Here is a 17,113-nt window from a genome sequence, read left to right as displayed (position 1 = left end):
CACAAGCAAACATGAACACATCGATGACAGGGGACAATTGCTGTCAAAACGCTGGCATGAAGAAGCGAACGAATTGCGCTGCCTTTCGCTTCAGCGTGAACTTCGCACTGAGAACACGAACCTGTCAGCCCTGGACTCTGTACCCACCTCATGGCAGCGCTCAGCCATGCCATGTGCAGCCGCCGGGGTGCAATTGCAATAAAAATAAACTGTATTTAATGTTAAACATGTCTCTTGATTTGTGATCCTTTCTAGTTCCTCTTGACTGGGAGATCTTGATGAGCGAAGAGGGGCTGCCTGCCAGTTCATATAAACTACTTGCAAGTAATGTTATCTAGAACATGATGTGACCATTTTCAAAGGAGTAGTGATGCAACATATTTGTGATACCTTTATTTGCTCCTTTAGACAGGTGCTGACCCTAATGTGGGAGTCAACTTTTTGAATGAATAATTGTCTTTTAATGTGATGTTTGATATTTTAATCGTCTCAGTGCCTTCGCCACCTAAATTGCCCTTGGTGAATGTGGTCCCTTGTAGCAGTTCTTTGAGAATGGTGTGCTGGCACAGGCCCTAACATCATTCTCTTTAATGCCAGAAAAAGTTTATATGGACTATCTCGAATCACCATTTAGGCCAAGACGAGCTAAACAATTCGCATCCCATGGTTTCTTTCTAGGTAGTGCTGTATGTTGATTCCAAGATTTTGTTGCAGGTGCCAGGTGAAGAGGAACCGTCAGTGTGGTTTCTCTTCCAGAAGACAAAGTACCTGTACAGCTTTGAGCGCAAGGCCTTCCGGGGGCGAGTTCCCCACAGGGATGCCCCTGCGCCACTACCAGGAGTGCAAGGGCTACGTGGATGACGCCGACCTGGCAGCGGCCGAACGCCAATACGGCAAGAACGAGTGCGGCCTTTGCAAGCATTACTCCTCTCGTGCCATTTGCAGTGCATGTGATGCCTTGAATGACTCATCCGAACACAAGCTGTGCTGTGTCTCACAATTTCTTGGCAGCGCAGCTTCTTCTTCTGCATGGTGTTCCAACTATAACATTGTTCGCATGACAGTCTCCGTGGTAGTGTTTGTTTCTTGCTGCATGACCTCGTTTCTTGTTATGTATTTTTTATCACTGGATGGCAGTGCAAGCAGTGGCAACCTATGATAGACACACAAAGAAAAGTGTTAGCAGTGTTTAGCGTTTAATGCATTAACACCCCTGTGCACTGCACAAGGCTTAACTTATCCAATGCTACACAACAAGGTCAAAAAGCCTTGCATCGTTCTTTCAGAATTTTAATTACCTGTGTCTCCCGCTGATGCTGTGATTGCTTTACGCAGCTCTTGAAATTTGATAGATGGCCAACTTAGTTTTTCGCCTTCCTCGCATTGACTTCCTCGCATTGAATTGGTTGAGATGAGGTGGTTATGACACCGCACTGTGTTTTCAAGAGCAGACGACACTTTGTGACGGAGGGACTTGTTGCGTTTGCACGATTGCGCTCTTAACCATTTGACTGCCACTCTCGAGTATACCTTGTTAATTTGTATTTGACGGGACCGGAGAAAATGTGCGAATTAACCGAATGTCAAATTGTCGAGGGTATCCAGAAAGCAATAAGCAAATGCTTACTACGTCAACACCCTTTTATTTAGTGATTGAATGAGCAAATCCTGTTACTATCTTGCACAAAAGCAGGGCGTCAGCTGCAATTCACGTCAACTCATTGGCTCTCGCTGCGGCGATCGAGCCCTCGCGACTTCGCGACTTCGATCGAGCATGGCTGTGGCATGCGCCTTCATGCGCTTTTCACTACCGTGCCCACATCCTGATAATTTTTTTGTCAGTGAGCTCATTGCCAACAGATCGTCCTTCCATCACGAAGTAGCCGGTGCTTTTCATCCTCGACAGCTTTACATCGAGTCAAAATGAAACAACTGTTTGCCGCAACGGCTGCGGAGGGAACTGCGGCTGTTATCGACGTGATTGTGAACGGCAACTTTGCTGTGCTGAAGGCATGCGGCCGACGCACGCACCGAGACAGAATGAAACTACCGTTCGTTGCAACTACTGTGGACAACACCGCGGTCGCTATCGACGTGATCATGGACGCAGTTTTTCAGGCACGTGACCGAAACTGCCGTTCGTTGCAACGAAACCTGTGAACGACACCACGGTCGCTATCGACGCGATCATGGACGCAGTTTTTCAGCACGTGACCGACGCGCGTTTCAAGTCAAAACGAAACTACTGTTTGCCGCAACCGCTGTGGAAGAAACCGTGGCGGCTATTGACACAATCATGAATGGCGACTATGCAATTATGAAGCACCACGCCAACGCGCTGTTATGTGCGGCGGTAAACATAAGAGTAAAGGCTTTAAAGGCACAATAGGCCGAAGCAATCTGGCGTTGCTGTCATTCAAGTACGATTTTCGTTGATGGCTATGGCAATGCGGACTCTGCCGCTTCGTTTCGGTTTGACACTAGCGCCGTTTATGCTCTTTTGCATCGGATTTGCGGTGCTCCTCGCTTGCCGAGCTCCGATAGTTGTTCGAATTAACCGATGTGTGGCTAAATACGTCCCAATTAACGAGAGTTTCATTGCATTGAATAATGCATACGCCTGCCGGGACCAGAGAAAGAGTCCGAATTATCCGATTTTCTGAATTAATGAGGGTCGAACTAACGAGCTTTTACTGTACTCGTTTTGTCTTTTCAGCGCATTCCCTACCTCTCGAGAAGCAACTCTTGCAAAAATGGATATTGTGTACCTGATGGGTGATCTGTAGAGAGGTCGTAAGAACACCTAAAGCTTAGCTCGTAAGGTAAATGTGTAGTAGCAGGTGGAGCAGATGTCTCGGTGCTCTGTCGCCCTGTCTCAGCAGGGCAGCCATTGCAAACCAGTGGGACAGGTCCGTCTGCACTTTGACAGACAAAAGGATTTGTAAGCTGTTGATGAATTCACTGTCGGAATAAAGCGACAATGAAGAAACAGTATATATGTAGCACAAAATGTCCACTATGCTAGCTCGCAAAAGAAACCCGGCAGTCAAAAGGTTAACTTAACGACATGAGCTGTAGCTTCACTTCGCTGCCAACATATTGTGAAACAGAATATACTGTAAAACCTCGTTAATACATACTCTCTTAATAAGTAATTCCGGTTTAAATATAGTCACGATGAATCCCCCGCCCTGTCGCCATTGAACCTAATGTATTGGCTAACTGCCGTAGTCGCTTATGCCAAACGGTTAGTGCGTAGTATTTACTTCATTTTTCGGCGCATAAGCATGGAATCGGCAAAATGTTGTGTGCGCAGACCATAGATGTGGCGCACAGACCTTTCCCGGACTGCCACCGATAGTGATGTCCATGGTGTGCTCTCATAGCTTCTAGCGCTTCCGCATGGTCATGATGGATTGACGTGGATGATGGCCCTTCCATATCCGACACGGCTAGTGCTTTATGAGGGTTTCACAGAGAAGGGGGCATGATGGCGAAACTTGCTCGTGGCCTGGCTGAGTTTGAGGATGCCTGCAACTGAATGTCACACATTTTTTTGCTGCCTGTTTGCAAATAAAACTGGGTGAGAATTAACAAGTTTTTTTTGGCCAGTGATTCTATACCCGCTCATTGCCATTATCGGTTATATAGTGCCTGATCCCGTTCCCCGCCAACTGAGTATTAACGAGGTTTCACTGTAGTAGTTGCATGTCTCATGCTTGGCTTTGGTCAACTCTTGCCAAACTTTCTCTAGCACCTGAGAACCTCAGTCATGTAGATGATGAATAACGACAGTCACGTTGATGAACAAATTGGTGGCAACAGAGGGTGCAAAAGTGATGGGCAACTTCGATCACTGTGATTGTCGCACACTGTTTGAAGTCGGACATGCATTTGAACAGTGCACATGAATTCTTTTCATACCATGGGGAAATTGGCTGTTGTTTCTTGCAGGTTACACTAGATTTTTTTTCCCAAAGAAACTCTGGCACTGCAATTTTATGGAATACATGAAAAAGCAGAATGCATCCACTTTTCAGAAATAAAAGTTTTTTATTAACGAGATTTACGTAATAAAACTATAAATTTCCAAACACAAGTTGTGGACTAAAATTGAACAAAACTTGAAAAGATACGCTTGTGTCTGAAAAGAAAAGTGCTAAAAATTTTTAAAATATACATTTCACTAATACCACTATCTGTGAAAAAATCAAAATTTTCCTTGAAAATTACTTGCACTACAAAAGTTTTACCTGGGAGCCCTACAGTTGGGTCTGCCATGCAGCAAAGCAGTTCCTTGATGTGAAACATGGGGGAACCTTGCAAGCCTTGCAGTAAGCTCAGTAATAGTGCAGTTTCTAAATTACAAGACAAAATGCAGTATTCTGGCTAATTCCTACAAGCTAAAAAATTTGAAATTAAAGGTTTGGATAGATGGAAAACTTTTCACTTCGAATACAATTTTTGCGCAACAGCTTCGCGACTTTGCTCGAGCGAATTGTCAACCCGATGAATGGTTTAAGCTATCCTTCGATGAGCTAAAGATAGGCGGGAAACTATATCGGTACCAGCATGCTGAGGGCAGGGTTGTGGAATGGGTCCAGCGAAATGCAAACCCTTGACGCAGTCGCCACGCACAGAAGACGGTAGGAATACATTTTGTATTCATTTGTACATTTGTATAATTTCCGCCAACTTTCATCGCATTCTTAACAAATGATCAGCTTGCTTCCTTCATTCACGCTTGTAATGCAGATGTTTTAATTGGAACGGAAACGTGGTTAACTCCTGAAGTTAACATTGCGAGTTACAAATTTCAAATTTGTTCACTGTTTTTCCTAAAGATCGTGTGGATAGAAAGGAGGTGGTGTCGTAGTAGCCGTAAAGTCAAACCTATTCCTACTGACAGCATTCTTGAAACTATTTGGGTTGCGGTAACTTTGTTTATTGGAGCACAGCCACCTGACCTTCGACAAGATTTTTCTGAGGACTGCAGTGTGTATTAGGCTCGCTTCAATCCAATATAGTAACCCTCCTATAACTTTAGCCGGCGATTTTAACTTTCCAGGCATAGAGTGGTCTGCTTTAACGTCCCCTCGTACGCGAATGTGCAGATTTTGTTGACCTTTTAGAATATTTTCAGTTGTCGCAACTTATCGAAACTCCTACGTGGGGCAATGCTATTCTTGATCTGGGCCGGTATTTTGTAGCGATGCCTTTCCGGTAATAATGCCTTTTCGCGCTTATCCCGCTTTGTCAGTTGTCGGAGCGACGCGGTCCCTCTCGCATTATCAACGGGATCAGCTGGCTGTGAGCGGTGGATGATAAGACTAGAGTAGAATAAGTCATAATGCCTCGCTACAAAATTGCGGCCCTGCTTCTAACAACACACCCGAACGTGCTACCGTGGATGTACTATAGCTAGGGATATCAGTGACCATCGTATTATACATTGTACCTTAAAACGCAAACCGTGAAGAAACCACGAAAAAAAAAAAAAAAGATTTATGACTATCCTAAAGGGGATCCCGAAGGCTTTTCGAGCTTTTTGAATTTTACCTGTCATTCATGCAAACCTATGAAAACTGTTCGATGCAAGATAACTGGATCTGTTTTCGTGACGAGGTGTTAAGACTGCGGGAGAGATACATTCCATGAAACAAAGGGATCTATGAAACAGCAGACAAGCCATGGTTTACCCGAGAGATTAAGCGATATTTGAATAAAAAGAAACGTTTGTTTCAAAAGCAACATGCACAAAATCTGTTTAAGCTAAGTCAGAATTTTCGTTTTCTAAAAATGTGCATTACAGATTGAGGTTGCCAAATATAAGTTTTTCAACCAGGATATTTCGCAATTTCTGAAAACAGATCCAAAAAAATTTTGGAAGGTCATTTCTCCCACACCTACAAACACTGAGTCTGGTGCTGCAATTGATGTCATAGATGTTGCTGATCGGTTTAAGTTATTCTTTTGTAGTGTATTTAATGACAAAACCCCTAGATATGTCAACACAGTTTTGTGATAGTTCTCCATTTATGGAATGTATTACTGTGAGAAGTGACGGTATTGTGAAAGCTATTGGGTATTTGTACTAAGCTACTAAAAATGATAAAGCACAATTCTGCTCTTATACTTACACTATTGTTTCAACAGTCTCTTGGCACCGCCGAAATTCGAGACTGGAAATTGGCACATGTGATACCAATATATAAAACCGGTGACAAAAACAAGCTAACTACAGGCCTATATTCTTAACATCTGTTGTATGCAAACTACTTGAACACTTTTTATCTTCTCAAATCATGCAGTACATGGCTAGCAATCACATTCTATTTGCAAACCAACATAGTTTTCAGCGAGGCCGGTCATGTGAATACCGGCTTCTTGAACTAACTACAGACATTCACCTCACCCTTCACGAACTTACACAAACTGAAGCCATATTTATAGATTTTGCTAAAGCCTTCGACTGTGTGGCTCATAACCGCCTGATGTATAAAATTAAGCTGATTAAAGTTGACGAGAAAGTAATAAACTGGGTTAACAATATTTAGGTAACAGACGACAAGCCGTCGTAATTAATAATCTCTGTTCGTCATTTCAACCTGTTCAGTCCGGTGTGCCTCAAGGTTTTGTTTGGGACCCACTCTATTTTTAATTTATATAAATGATATTCATCAGGGTACACACTCTGACTGTGTTAAATTACAAATGACTTGAATAGGATTGAAAGATGGTGCTCAGACTGGCAAATGAGCGTAAATACCTCAAAAACTAAACTTATAAGATTTTCTACTGCCGTGAAATTACGAAGCACACATACTTTCTTAATGGCGAAGCTCTAGAAACTGCAGAATCATTTAAACATCTAGGTGTTCATCTTTCTCCGACTTTGTCTTGGCATAATCAATGTGGGTTGTATTGTTTGCGCTGCATGTAATCTCTTGGCTTCATTTGTTGTATGCTTTGTCAGGCTAATAGTGATACCAAGCTTCTTGCAAGTACTTCGCTCAAAACTTGAGTAGGCCTATGCCTCATTTATATGGAACCAGCACCAAACGCATCTTATTACCAAATTAGAATATTTTTAAAACAAGGCAGCACGATTGATTACAGGTAACTATTCACAACGTTCAAGCATCACCAAAATAAAACATGACCCAGGACTCATCTCATTGCAGACTAGAAGAAAGATATCTCGGTTAACTTTCTTCCATCAAATTTTTTATTACCCAAATGTTTTCTTTAAGAAACACATCTTACCAGCCAAAAGGAAATTCCCACAAATTGATCACGAATTTAAGGTCGAACAACCTTTTGCACATACTAAACTATTGCAGTTTTCATGTCTGCACTTGGCCATTTCAGAATGGAATCATCTCCCAAGTAATATAGCCGAAATAACTGACCATGTTATATTCAAACATACACTTAATGAAACATTTGGAAATCAGAAACATTAATATTTCTTACATTTCTTGTTACATTTCTTCTAACATATCAAAAATACAAAAAAAAATTCTGTAACCTTGCTATAACCTTATTTATTGTTATGATGTCAGAAGATGTAAGATTATTGTTCGTATAATGTAAGAATTAGTGCATGATGTTGTCGAATGATATAAAGGTTCCATAGCATGTATGACTTCATATAGGATGTTCGATTTATAGGCTTTTGTATATCAGTTGTTATTCTCCCGCCCTATGTAATACCCAAGCTGGGCCTCTAGGGTAAATAAATGGGGGAAAAAAAAAGCTTTTGTTTTCTGCTGTGTTTGACTGTCGTAACATTTCTGCAGTTTCGGCATGTCTCCATGTTAATGCTGAATGGTTTCAGTTGGTGGAGAAGCATGAATTAGTACTGCATCCTCAAGTTCGGGTTGATTTTCATCGTCACCGCCTCAGAATCAGTCAGATGAAAAGGCAGCATCCGCTTGTTCCTTGAGCCGTTGATAAAATAGGATGCAGCGGAATTGCCAACTCTGCAATGTTTCGGAAGCACTCATGCCGCTTCCGGAAGCGGTCGTTTTTGCTTTCAACTCTGACAAGTGCGCTCGCATTTTTGGAGCTTGTTAAAATTCTGTCAAGTGGGAAAAAAATGAACTCTATAAGAAATGAAAGTTTACTTCCCCTACTATACATCGAGCAGTCAACATTCTCGTTCACGCATAGCAAACTATACAGTGCTAATTCGCAGTGTGCCCGTGAGCGTCTCAAAAATGGTGGCGTTTGAAACTGTTGTTAGCAGGCTAACTATGCCCAATGGGCACGGCAGGGAAAAGTTAAAGGACAATATTCAGTGTGTGCCCGAAGGAATTGAGGCTTCCTGCAATGATTGCCGTGTCTACAACTGCCTATTAGAGCTCCTATTAAGGGAGGCTCATGACTTCTGTATGCTGTTGCATTGATGAACAGAAAGAAATTCCTCATTAAGGGGAAGAGTTTTGTTGTTGGAATTCTGGCTTCAGTCACATTGTGGCCTCAAAGTAGCTTTGCTTATTCGGGCCCATTTCTGCAGACAATGATGACAGATTAAAGCTTTTTTATTCTTTTGTGCATTGTAGAATTTTTTAATTAATTAATACACTTAGCTAGCCTTGATCATGGGATGGTTCACTTCATGACACCACGTTAACCAAGGAATACATTTCATTGTGGTGATGGTGATTCATTTTGCCTTATTTTTCGTGTATCCATTTTCTTTTTTTGATAAGACCTATCTATTCTTCTGAAAGCACATTTTTTCCAGTCCAGCTTAACTTAATTGTCCCACAAATGTTTTAAGCCCTGTGTTGCATTGGGAACGCCATAAATTATTGAATTGTTGATTGTTTTGTCTCTTGAGAAACCATCTTGTTCTTTGCATGTCACAGCTTGAGCTGGAGGTGCCTGAGTTTGGTGCGCTGTTCAAGGGGCACGTGCACGCGCCCTTCTTTGTGTTCCAAGTGTTCTGCGTGGCACTGTGGTGCCTGGATGAGTTCTGGTACTACAGTGTGTTCACCCTGTTCATGCTGGTTGCATTTGAGTGCACCCTGGTGCAGCAGCAACTGCGCAATCTTTCCCTAATCCGCAAGATGGGCAACAAGCCGTATATGATCCAGGTACGCTTTACACTTTGGCTGTTCAAAGCTTGGTGCAATGCATGTTTAACCCTTTAAGTGCTGGGGTTACAATTTTTTTGGCAAAAAGTGGCAACGACAAGTCTCTCTCATGTATGGGCGCTCTTCCAATAACGGGCCTTTTGACAGTCTTCCCTCTTTGGCCGCTAAGGTGCCTATGGACCCCGTTCGTTCAGCAGTAATTTTAAAAGATGGCGACGGCCATCGCATGTTGCTGCCACCTCAGTGTGCACGTTTTTCAAAGCAGGCCTCACTTACCTGATGGTACAGCACTTAGTGGACCTTGTCCCACCTACAGCAGGCAAATACAGTAAAACCCCACTGATGCATTTTTCATGGTACCGTAAAAAAAAAACAAAAAGGTAGAGCCGAGAAACAGGAAAACTTGAGAAATGAGAGTAGTGATGAACTGCACACAGTTTTATTTTAATTCTTACGTTTGAAAAGAATCGCAGTTTCACCCGAAAGGCAAACATTGATTGCAATAGCAAAGTCGACAGCTATACAAAGTAAGGATAGTAGTTTTATCATCCGTATAAACTTGTAAACACCGCTTATTAACTTTACAGTAAACGCTTGTTAATTCGCACCTCATTAATTCGAACTTTTCGATAATTAGAACTGACTGTCAGGGTCCGGCCACGCAGCATAGGTGTCTATGGGTGAACCAATTCGTTATTTCGCACGCGCATCGGCTCCTCCATCAATAATTCGAACTGCACGCTGCCACGGTGATAAAAAACAGGAACCTGTAATAAGTGGCTGTGACGATAGTGCTGACCGAAAAACAGAAAGAAAACGTAAAAAGGCATGGCCTTTGAGATGAGGACGCGCTCTCCATAGAGCAGGCTACTGGGGAAGGGTAGAGTATCCTGTGGAGTCCCTGAAAGGCAATGTCTCCATGAGGTGCTGTGCACGTGAAGCAGAGAAGAAAAAAATAGCCAAGCCTGGCCAAGTCAGCGGAAAATCCAACATGGCGCGCCCCCCCCCAGATTGTGGTTTGGAATGAGCAATTTAGTCCGGAAAATCGAACTTTGGGGCCTAAATTTGTACGAAAAATTGGCCGCAAAATTACATTACCTATGGGAACCCTAACAGTGCATATATGAAGGTCAAAATTATATCAAATCCAAAAAATCCGTCGGCTACTGTAATGGAGGCACTCGGTGTCGCGCGCATATTTTTCAACTTGGAGGGTGAAGATGAAGCTCTGCATCACTTTCGCGCTTTGGAAGACAAACTGATGACCATTGCTTTCATAAGAGAAGCAAAGAGTGATCACAGATAATTTTGGTTAATAAATATTTGAGTTGCAAGGGCTTTCTAGCAACCCAGTCTCAATTCTGGCTGTTTTTCAATGACTTTCGTTAGTTCAAATTCAGTTTGATTTAAACTCTTCAAGTGTCCCTGTGAAATTTGAATTAACGTGCTTTTACTGTATTAACAAGCGCGCACCGGCATACATGAATGCATCACACTTGAAGAGCGCCGACACTTGCTGTCAAAATGCTGACGTGAGGAAGCATGGCAGCAGCAGCGAGTGAAGTGACCTTCGTGCGATCTATCGCTTGAAGGCAAAATGAGTGCTGTGAACAAACAGCACGCACATAGCTACGAGCGCACCTACAGACTCTGCCCCCAACACAGATTGCTTTCAAGATACGGCCCGCGTGCATCCGCGCAGTATGCAGTTGAGGCATTGAGCGTGACGGAAGAAGGTGCACTTACTCCCCGCTTTTCTTGCTTGTGCACGGGAGATTTAGCTGCAGTCGTCGGCTCCCCTCATACGCTTTCACTCGCACCTATAGCATAAGGCGCGCGGCGTTATTGTCCTCGGATTTTATATGGAACATCTATATGCCAAAACCAATTTTAGGGCCCCAACGCGTCATACACCATCTTTAGATAGCGAATACGGATATCAAAGGCCATACTTTTGCTGGCGGAAACCGAAAATATGTCATAGGTGTCGCCCCCGGCACTTTGGGGGCCTATCCATCACCAAGCACCAAACCAAGTGAGATGAAAAGTCAACATAGCCGCCCGGGCGGCGCGGGGTGGCAGTTCGCAATGCATGATGAGGGAACGATCCCACGGTTGTGACACAACAGCGGGGTACCAATGCATTGGGTCCTATGAGAGCTATGCGGGTACCAGTCAAAAATAATGTAACAGCCAGGAAAACCTAACAGCGGTGTTCTACTGTAACGCCCAACAAGGCGGTGCGTTGTCTGTTGCAGAGGCCAAAGCAACACTGGCAATGAAGTCGACAAAGTAAGGTGCTTATGGGGTGTAATGGGTATAGTGTGGCACTTTGCCTTGTACCGTATTTTGCGATCTATAATACAAAAGCAGCATTCCAATCCTCCACAGCCACTCCTAGAGAACTATGACGAGTCGCATTTGCAAGCTTTTCTCAAGCACTGCTTGCTTTAAAATTACCTGTAGCATCAAGCAGTTGTTACAGAACTGAACCCCCATCAACTCTCCGACATGCCTAGTCATCGTACCATATGACACGATACGGGCCTTCATATTTCAGAACCAGTTTTGATGAGAGGCCAGGGGCAGTCAAAGGGACTGAGAGCCACATAAGCGCTCCCTGATCGAAGGTGAGCGTGAAAGTGGCGTCACTGCGAGTGCTCCTCTGGCGCTCTTGATCTTCGGTAGTAAATGCCCGAGCGAGGTTGCGGCACTCTTCTGCATGTCTGACCGTGGCAGAGATAGGCACGAACTCGGATGCATCCGGCCGATACGGCAGAATTGTGTCGATGGTGTGCGAAGGGTGCCGACCATACAGTAAGAAATATGATGAAAACCAGTGGTGGTCTGCGTAGCGGTGTTATACACGTAGGTTACGAAGGGTAGGATGGCGTCCCAGTTCGTGTGGTCGGAGGCGACGTACATGGAAAGCATATCACCGAGCGTACGGTTGGTTCCGTGAGGCCATTCGTTTGAGGGGGGTACGCCGTAGTTGTGCGATGAACAACGTGGCACTCTTTGAGGATGGCTTCAACTACCTCCGACAGGAAGACGTGTCCGCGATCGCTGAGCAGTTCTTCAGGTGGACCATGTGGCAACGTCGCGCGCTGTTGCTGCCGGAAGGGCGGCCGTTTCGGCGTATCGTGTGAGGTGATCGACTGCAACAATGGCCCAGCGGTTACCAGCTGATGTCAAAGGAAGTGGTCCATACAGATCGATTCCAACGTGACCGAACGGCCGGTTAGGGCAGGGTAGAGGCTGCAGACCAGCTGGCGAGAGCTGGGGTGAAGATTTCCGGCGCTGGCAGTCGGGCATGAGCGACGAACTTCTGAACGTAGTGGTACATTCCTCACCAGTAGTGGCGTTGTCGGATGCGCTGGTAAGTTTTGAAAAGTCCCGAGTGTGCACACTGTGGATCAGAGTGGAACGATGCGCAGATTTCCGAACGGAGGCTTCGAGGTCTACTAATAACCACTGGCGTCCGTCAGAGGCGAAATTGCGTCGGTTAAGCAGGTCATCGCGAATGGAGAAATGGCGAGCTTGACGGCGCAATGCACGAGTGGTTGGCTGCGATGACGGATCAGCAAGGAAGTCTATGATGGAGGCAATCCAGGGGTCCTTGCGCTGCTCGGAAGCGATGGTCCCAATGTCGATGGAAGAAACGTCAAGCTGGGATAGTGAGCAGCAGGCATTGTCATCAGGCAAGGGAGAACGTGAGAGGGCGTCAGCGTCAGCATGCTCGCGTCCGTTGCGGTAAAGTACACGGATATCGTAATCCTGCAATCGAAGTGCCCAGCGGGCGAGACGGCCTGAGGGATCCTTCAATGACGACAGCCAGCATAATGCATGGTGGTCCGTGACGACTCAAATTGGCAACCATACAAATAGGGCCGGAACTTAGTAAGCGCCCAGATGATCGCCAGGCATTCTTTTTCCGTGACGGTGTAATTGATCTCGGCCTTAGTAAGCGTACGGCTTGCATATGCCACAACATATTCAGGAAAGCCTTGTTTGCGTTGCGCTAGGACAGCGCTGAGGCCAACACCGCTGGCATCCGTGTGTACCTCAATAGTGCCGTTGGGTCGTAGTGACGCAAAATGGGGGGAGACGTCAGCAAGCGACGGAGATTTGCGAACGCTTCGTCGCACTCGGATGACCACGAATGGAGGGGTCCGTTGCTTCCAATGAGCTTCGTCAGGGGCGATGACGGCGGTGAAATTACGAATGAAGCGCCTGAAGTAGGAACATAAGCCCACGAAACTGCGCAGTTCTTTGTAAGGACGTCGGTTTCGGAATTCGGCGACGGCACGAAGTTTGGCTGGATCGGGGAGGATTCCTCCTTCGAGACGACGTAACCCATATCGTGAGCTGCCGCGCTGCAAATCGGCACTTCTTTAGGTTAAGTTGTAGGCCAGCGTTTGTTAGGGCACATCAAAACACACGCGGAGGCGTTGAAGGTGAGTGGTGAAGTCATGGGCAAAAACAACCATGTCGTCTAGGTAACATAACATGTGCCACTTCAAGCCGCGCAGAACTGTGTCCATCATGCGTTCGAAGGTTGCTGGCGCATTACAAGTCCAAACGGCATGACGTTAAATTTGTATAAGCCGTCGGTGTGACAAAGGCTGTCTTCGGCCTATCGGCGTCAGCCATGGGCACTTGCCAATAGCCGAGTGTAAATCTAGAGATGAAAAAATTCAGCTCCTTGTAGGCTATCGATAGCGTCATCAATTCGCGGTAGCGGGTATACATCTTTGCGAGGATCTTGTTCAGGCGCCGATAGTCTCCACAGAACCGTACGGAGCCATCTTTTTCGTAACAAGGACGACAGGAGATGCCCAAGGACTGTTTGAGGGTCGGATTACTTCGCGGGGAAGCATTTCGTCGACTTGCTCACTAATCACACGACGTTCTGCGGCAGAGACGCGATATGGGCGTTGCCGCAATGGCGATTGGGAGCCAGTGTCAATATGATGCGTGAAGCAGACGTCCGGCCCAGGGAAGGTTGCCCAACATCAAAAGAAGAACGAAATTCTTCTAAGATGCGCAGGAGCTGAGACGCTGAGCTGGGGTGAGACCATTGGCAATAGATGAATCGAACACTACTGTGGCTGTGGGTAAAGGTCGGACTTAGAGATAGAACCGAGCGTGCTGTAACTGCTAAGGGACGTGTCTTTGGGAGCATCCGTAATTTGTACGGCGCTCGATCGCTTCCACATAGCCAAGACATTCGCCTTGAAGCAGCATCACAGGGTATGGCAAGGGGCTACAGACGAAAATAGCAGTAGAGCCCTGTTTCACGTTCACTGTCGCAAAAGGTAGCAGCAGACCTTTTCGATTATAAATGCGGCCGGATGGAGAAAGTAGTGCGACGGCGTCGGAGAGGCTGCTGCAATACATAGCGACAATCACTGACGAGTTGGGAGGCACGTTGGTGTTGTGCCTGACGAGTAGTTTGTTCACAAAAGAAGCATTATCGGCAAGCGTCATATCTGACATCCGGCGACAGTTCTAGTTCGGCCCGCGCCGCAATGAATGACGGCATTGTGGCGGGCAAGGAAGTCCCACCCCAGGATAACTTCGTGGGAGCACGATGAAATCACAATAAATTCGACGGCGTATACAACGTCCTCGATGAGAACACGAGCGGTGCATGCCGTTATCGGGTCAATACGCTGTGCGCCTGCTGTGCGGAGGGAGAATCCAGCAAGGGGGGTCGTGACCTTTCGAAGGAAGCGACAAAGCTTAGCGTCCATAACTGATACAGAGGCTCGGTGTCTACGAGGGCATATATGCCGCAACCGTCAACTAACCACTTCTATCACATTGGTCGGCTACGTTGAGGACTTTCGCGTTTCGACGGCATCGCAGCCCTTGCCTCATGGACTGCGACGACTAGTTTTCCTCTTCCGAGCTTCGGGACGACGGCCGCATTGGTGATGGTGGAGCGTCGACGTGGAGAAGGTGAGCGGCGGATGGTGGCAGACCGGCGGAATGGTGGTGACGCAGCACGAGGTTCATCATCGTAATATGGGCGCGGTGAATCCACCATACGACTTGCGCATATTGGTGTAGCGCTAGGCGACTGCACGCGACTACAGTGGCGTGCGACGTGGCCTGCATAGCGCACGCAAAACATATCGGCCGATTGTCCGCTGTACGCCACGAGTCGCTGCGACAGGTCCCATCCATGTGGGAGGACGGTTGGACGGGGCAGCTGGTGAAGTGATTGCATGGCAGGTTGTGGTCGAGGCATAGCGAGGGCTTCGGCGTAGGTGAGAGGGCCCCGTTGAGGGAGTTGTTGGGGCTGGGTGACGACTTCTGCGTAGCTGAGTGGTACAGCCGTCGGGATCTGTCGGGTCTGGCCATGACTTCAGCGTAGCTGTGAGGTGCAGCCGCCGGAACGTGCTGGTGGTTTCAGGCAAAACGTCGTTGATTTCTTGCGCTATGGCGCGGCGAAGCGGAGGCGCAAAACTCGGCGTTGGCGCGTGTACCGGCTGCGGCTGTGCAAAATCCATCACGAGAGTTGCCGGGCAACTTCCTCGCGGACGAACGCCTTCATCTCTGCGAGCAAAGCTGTCTGGTCGGTCGACATGGCAGCCAAACCAGCAAGGTGTTCGTCCCGTAGAGATCTACGGGTAAGTGATCGCTGCCTGCGGAGTCTCATAGCTCTGGCACAGCAGGATAATTTCGGCCACAGAGCGAGGATTTTTGGCCAGCAACATGTTAAAGGCGTCGTCCTCAATGCCCTTCAGTATGTTTTGGAGTCGATCAGACTCCGCCATAGTCGAATTGACTTTCCGGCATAGGTCGAGGACATCTTCAATGTAGCTGGTGAATGTTTCACCTGGCTGTTAGCTCGTTCTCGCCAACGCTGCTCGGCACGCATCTTGTGCAACAGCAGGGCTGACCCAATACATCGGCGACAGAGGAAGTCTTTAACTTCCAGTGACCATGCTCTGGAACTCTGCTTCATGGTTGTTATACCACAGGCTGGCCACACCAGCAAGGTAGAACAGAACTGGCGCATTTGTCCGCTTCGTCCACTGTTATGGCGCTTACCCTGTCATACGCCGTGAGCCATTCGTCCACGTCAGTGTACGTCCGCTACTGTGGTAGATCGGAGGGTCGCGGTGTCGAGTACCCCGGGCACAACGCAGTGGGTGTGGCATGAGGCGTTTGCCTCGGAGGCGTCTGGGCATGGTAGATGGTAGGGTACGGGATCGGAGTTCCAGGATATATACTGAGGTTACCCAGCACCTCCACCAATTCTAAAGGTGTTTATTCGGCAGAGCTTGGAGCAGCGCAACGTCAATGGTCAGCGCAGTGACAGCTTTCAAGCACGAGAGCCGTGTGCCGATCAAAAGCGCTCGACCCACTAGCGTTTTGATCCAGTAGCGTTGAACCCACTAGTGTCTCTTCTTCTCTTCTTATCGCTTCTTCCGCTACAACCGTATAACCCGTCGCAAATATAACGCCACACCCCACTACCAATCACACCGACCTCACCACGCCTACTGGCCATGCTGCACTTTACGGGAGTTCCCTTGCCGCCATCTCACTTGTAGTCCTTTGGAGGTATTCGAACCAGCGAGAAGGCCCTGTGCGATGTTTATATTCACCTGGCTTTTTTGCCATCCGAAAGTTTTCTTGAATCAGTCGTATCGTAGAGTGCATATTCGTGGTCAAAGTGTTTGTCTGGCAGAGCTCTTGCACCACCAGGTGGCTGCACCATGCAGGCCACTCCATTACGGCCTCGTTCACACCTCTGTTCCGCCCCATCTGCTTGCGTTTAGCAGAATACCAGACACATTAAAAGTCTCTTTTGTGAAAAGGGTGGGTGGCACCGTGCCGCTTTTCCGCCTTTTTTTTCTCCTCTGCACGCGGACTAAAACCACGATTGTGGGGGACAACGTGGATGCGATAGCAGCTGGCGGCATCTTGTGGTGCGCTACACCAACTCACGATGCTCTCTGTGGCTTCTGCAATTGGGGCGCAGGTAGGACGCG

At 46.9% G+C, this 17,113-nt stretch overlaps 1 protein-coding gene across 1 annotated transcript in view; it reads left to right on the top strand.

Moving 5' to 3' along the window:
* Window positions 1-817: 817 nt before the first annotated feature.
* Window positions 818-17,113, top strand: part of LOC119435584 (endoplasmic reticulum transmembrane helix translocase) — a 51,990-nt gene continuing 35,694 nt past the window's right edge. Inside the window, exons 1-2 of the mRNA XM_037702385.2 lie at window positions 818-991; window positions 8,877-9,104. Of these exons, the coding sequence (XP_037558313.2) occupies window positions 818-991; window positions 8,877-9,104 (402 nt within the window). The remainder of the gene's footprint in view (window positions 992-8,876; window positions 9,105-17,113) is intronic.

This window comes from Dermacentor silvarum, unplaced genomic scaffold, assembly GCF_013339745.2.
Source record: "Dermacentor silvarum isolate Dsil-2018 unplaced genomic scaffold, BIME_Dsil_1.4 Seq804, whole genome shotgun sequence".
Lineage (NCBI taxonomy): Eukaryota > Metazoa > Arthropoda > Arachnida > Ixodida > Ixodidae > Dermacentor > Dermacentor silvarum.
Note: the sequence above shows the minus strand (reverse complement) of the source record. Positions and strands in the feature narration are given on the sequence as shown.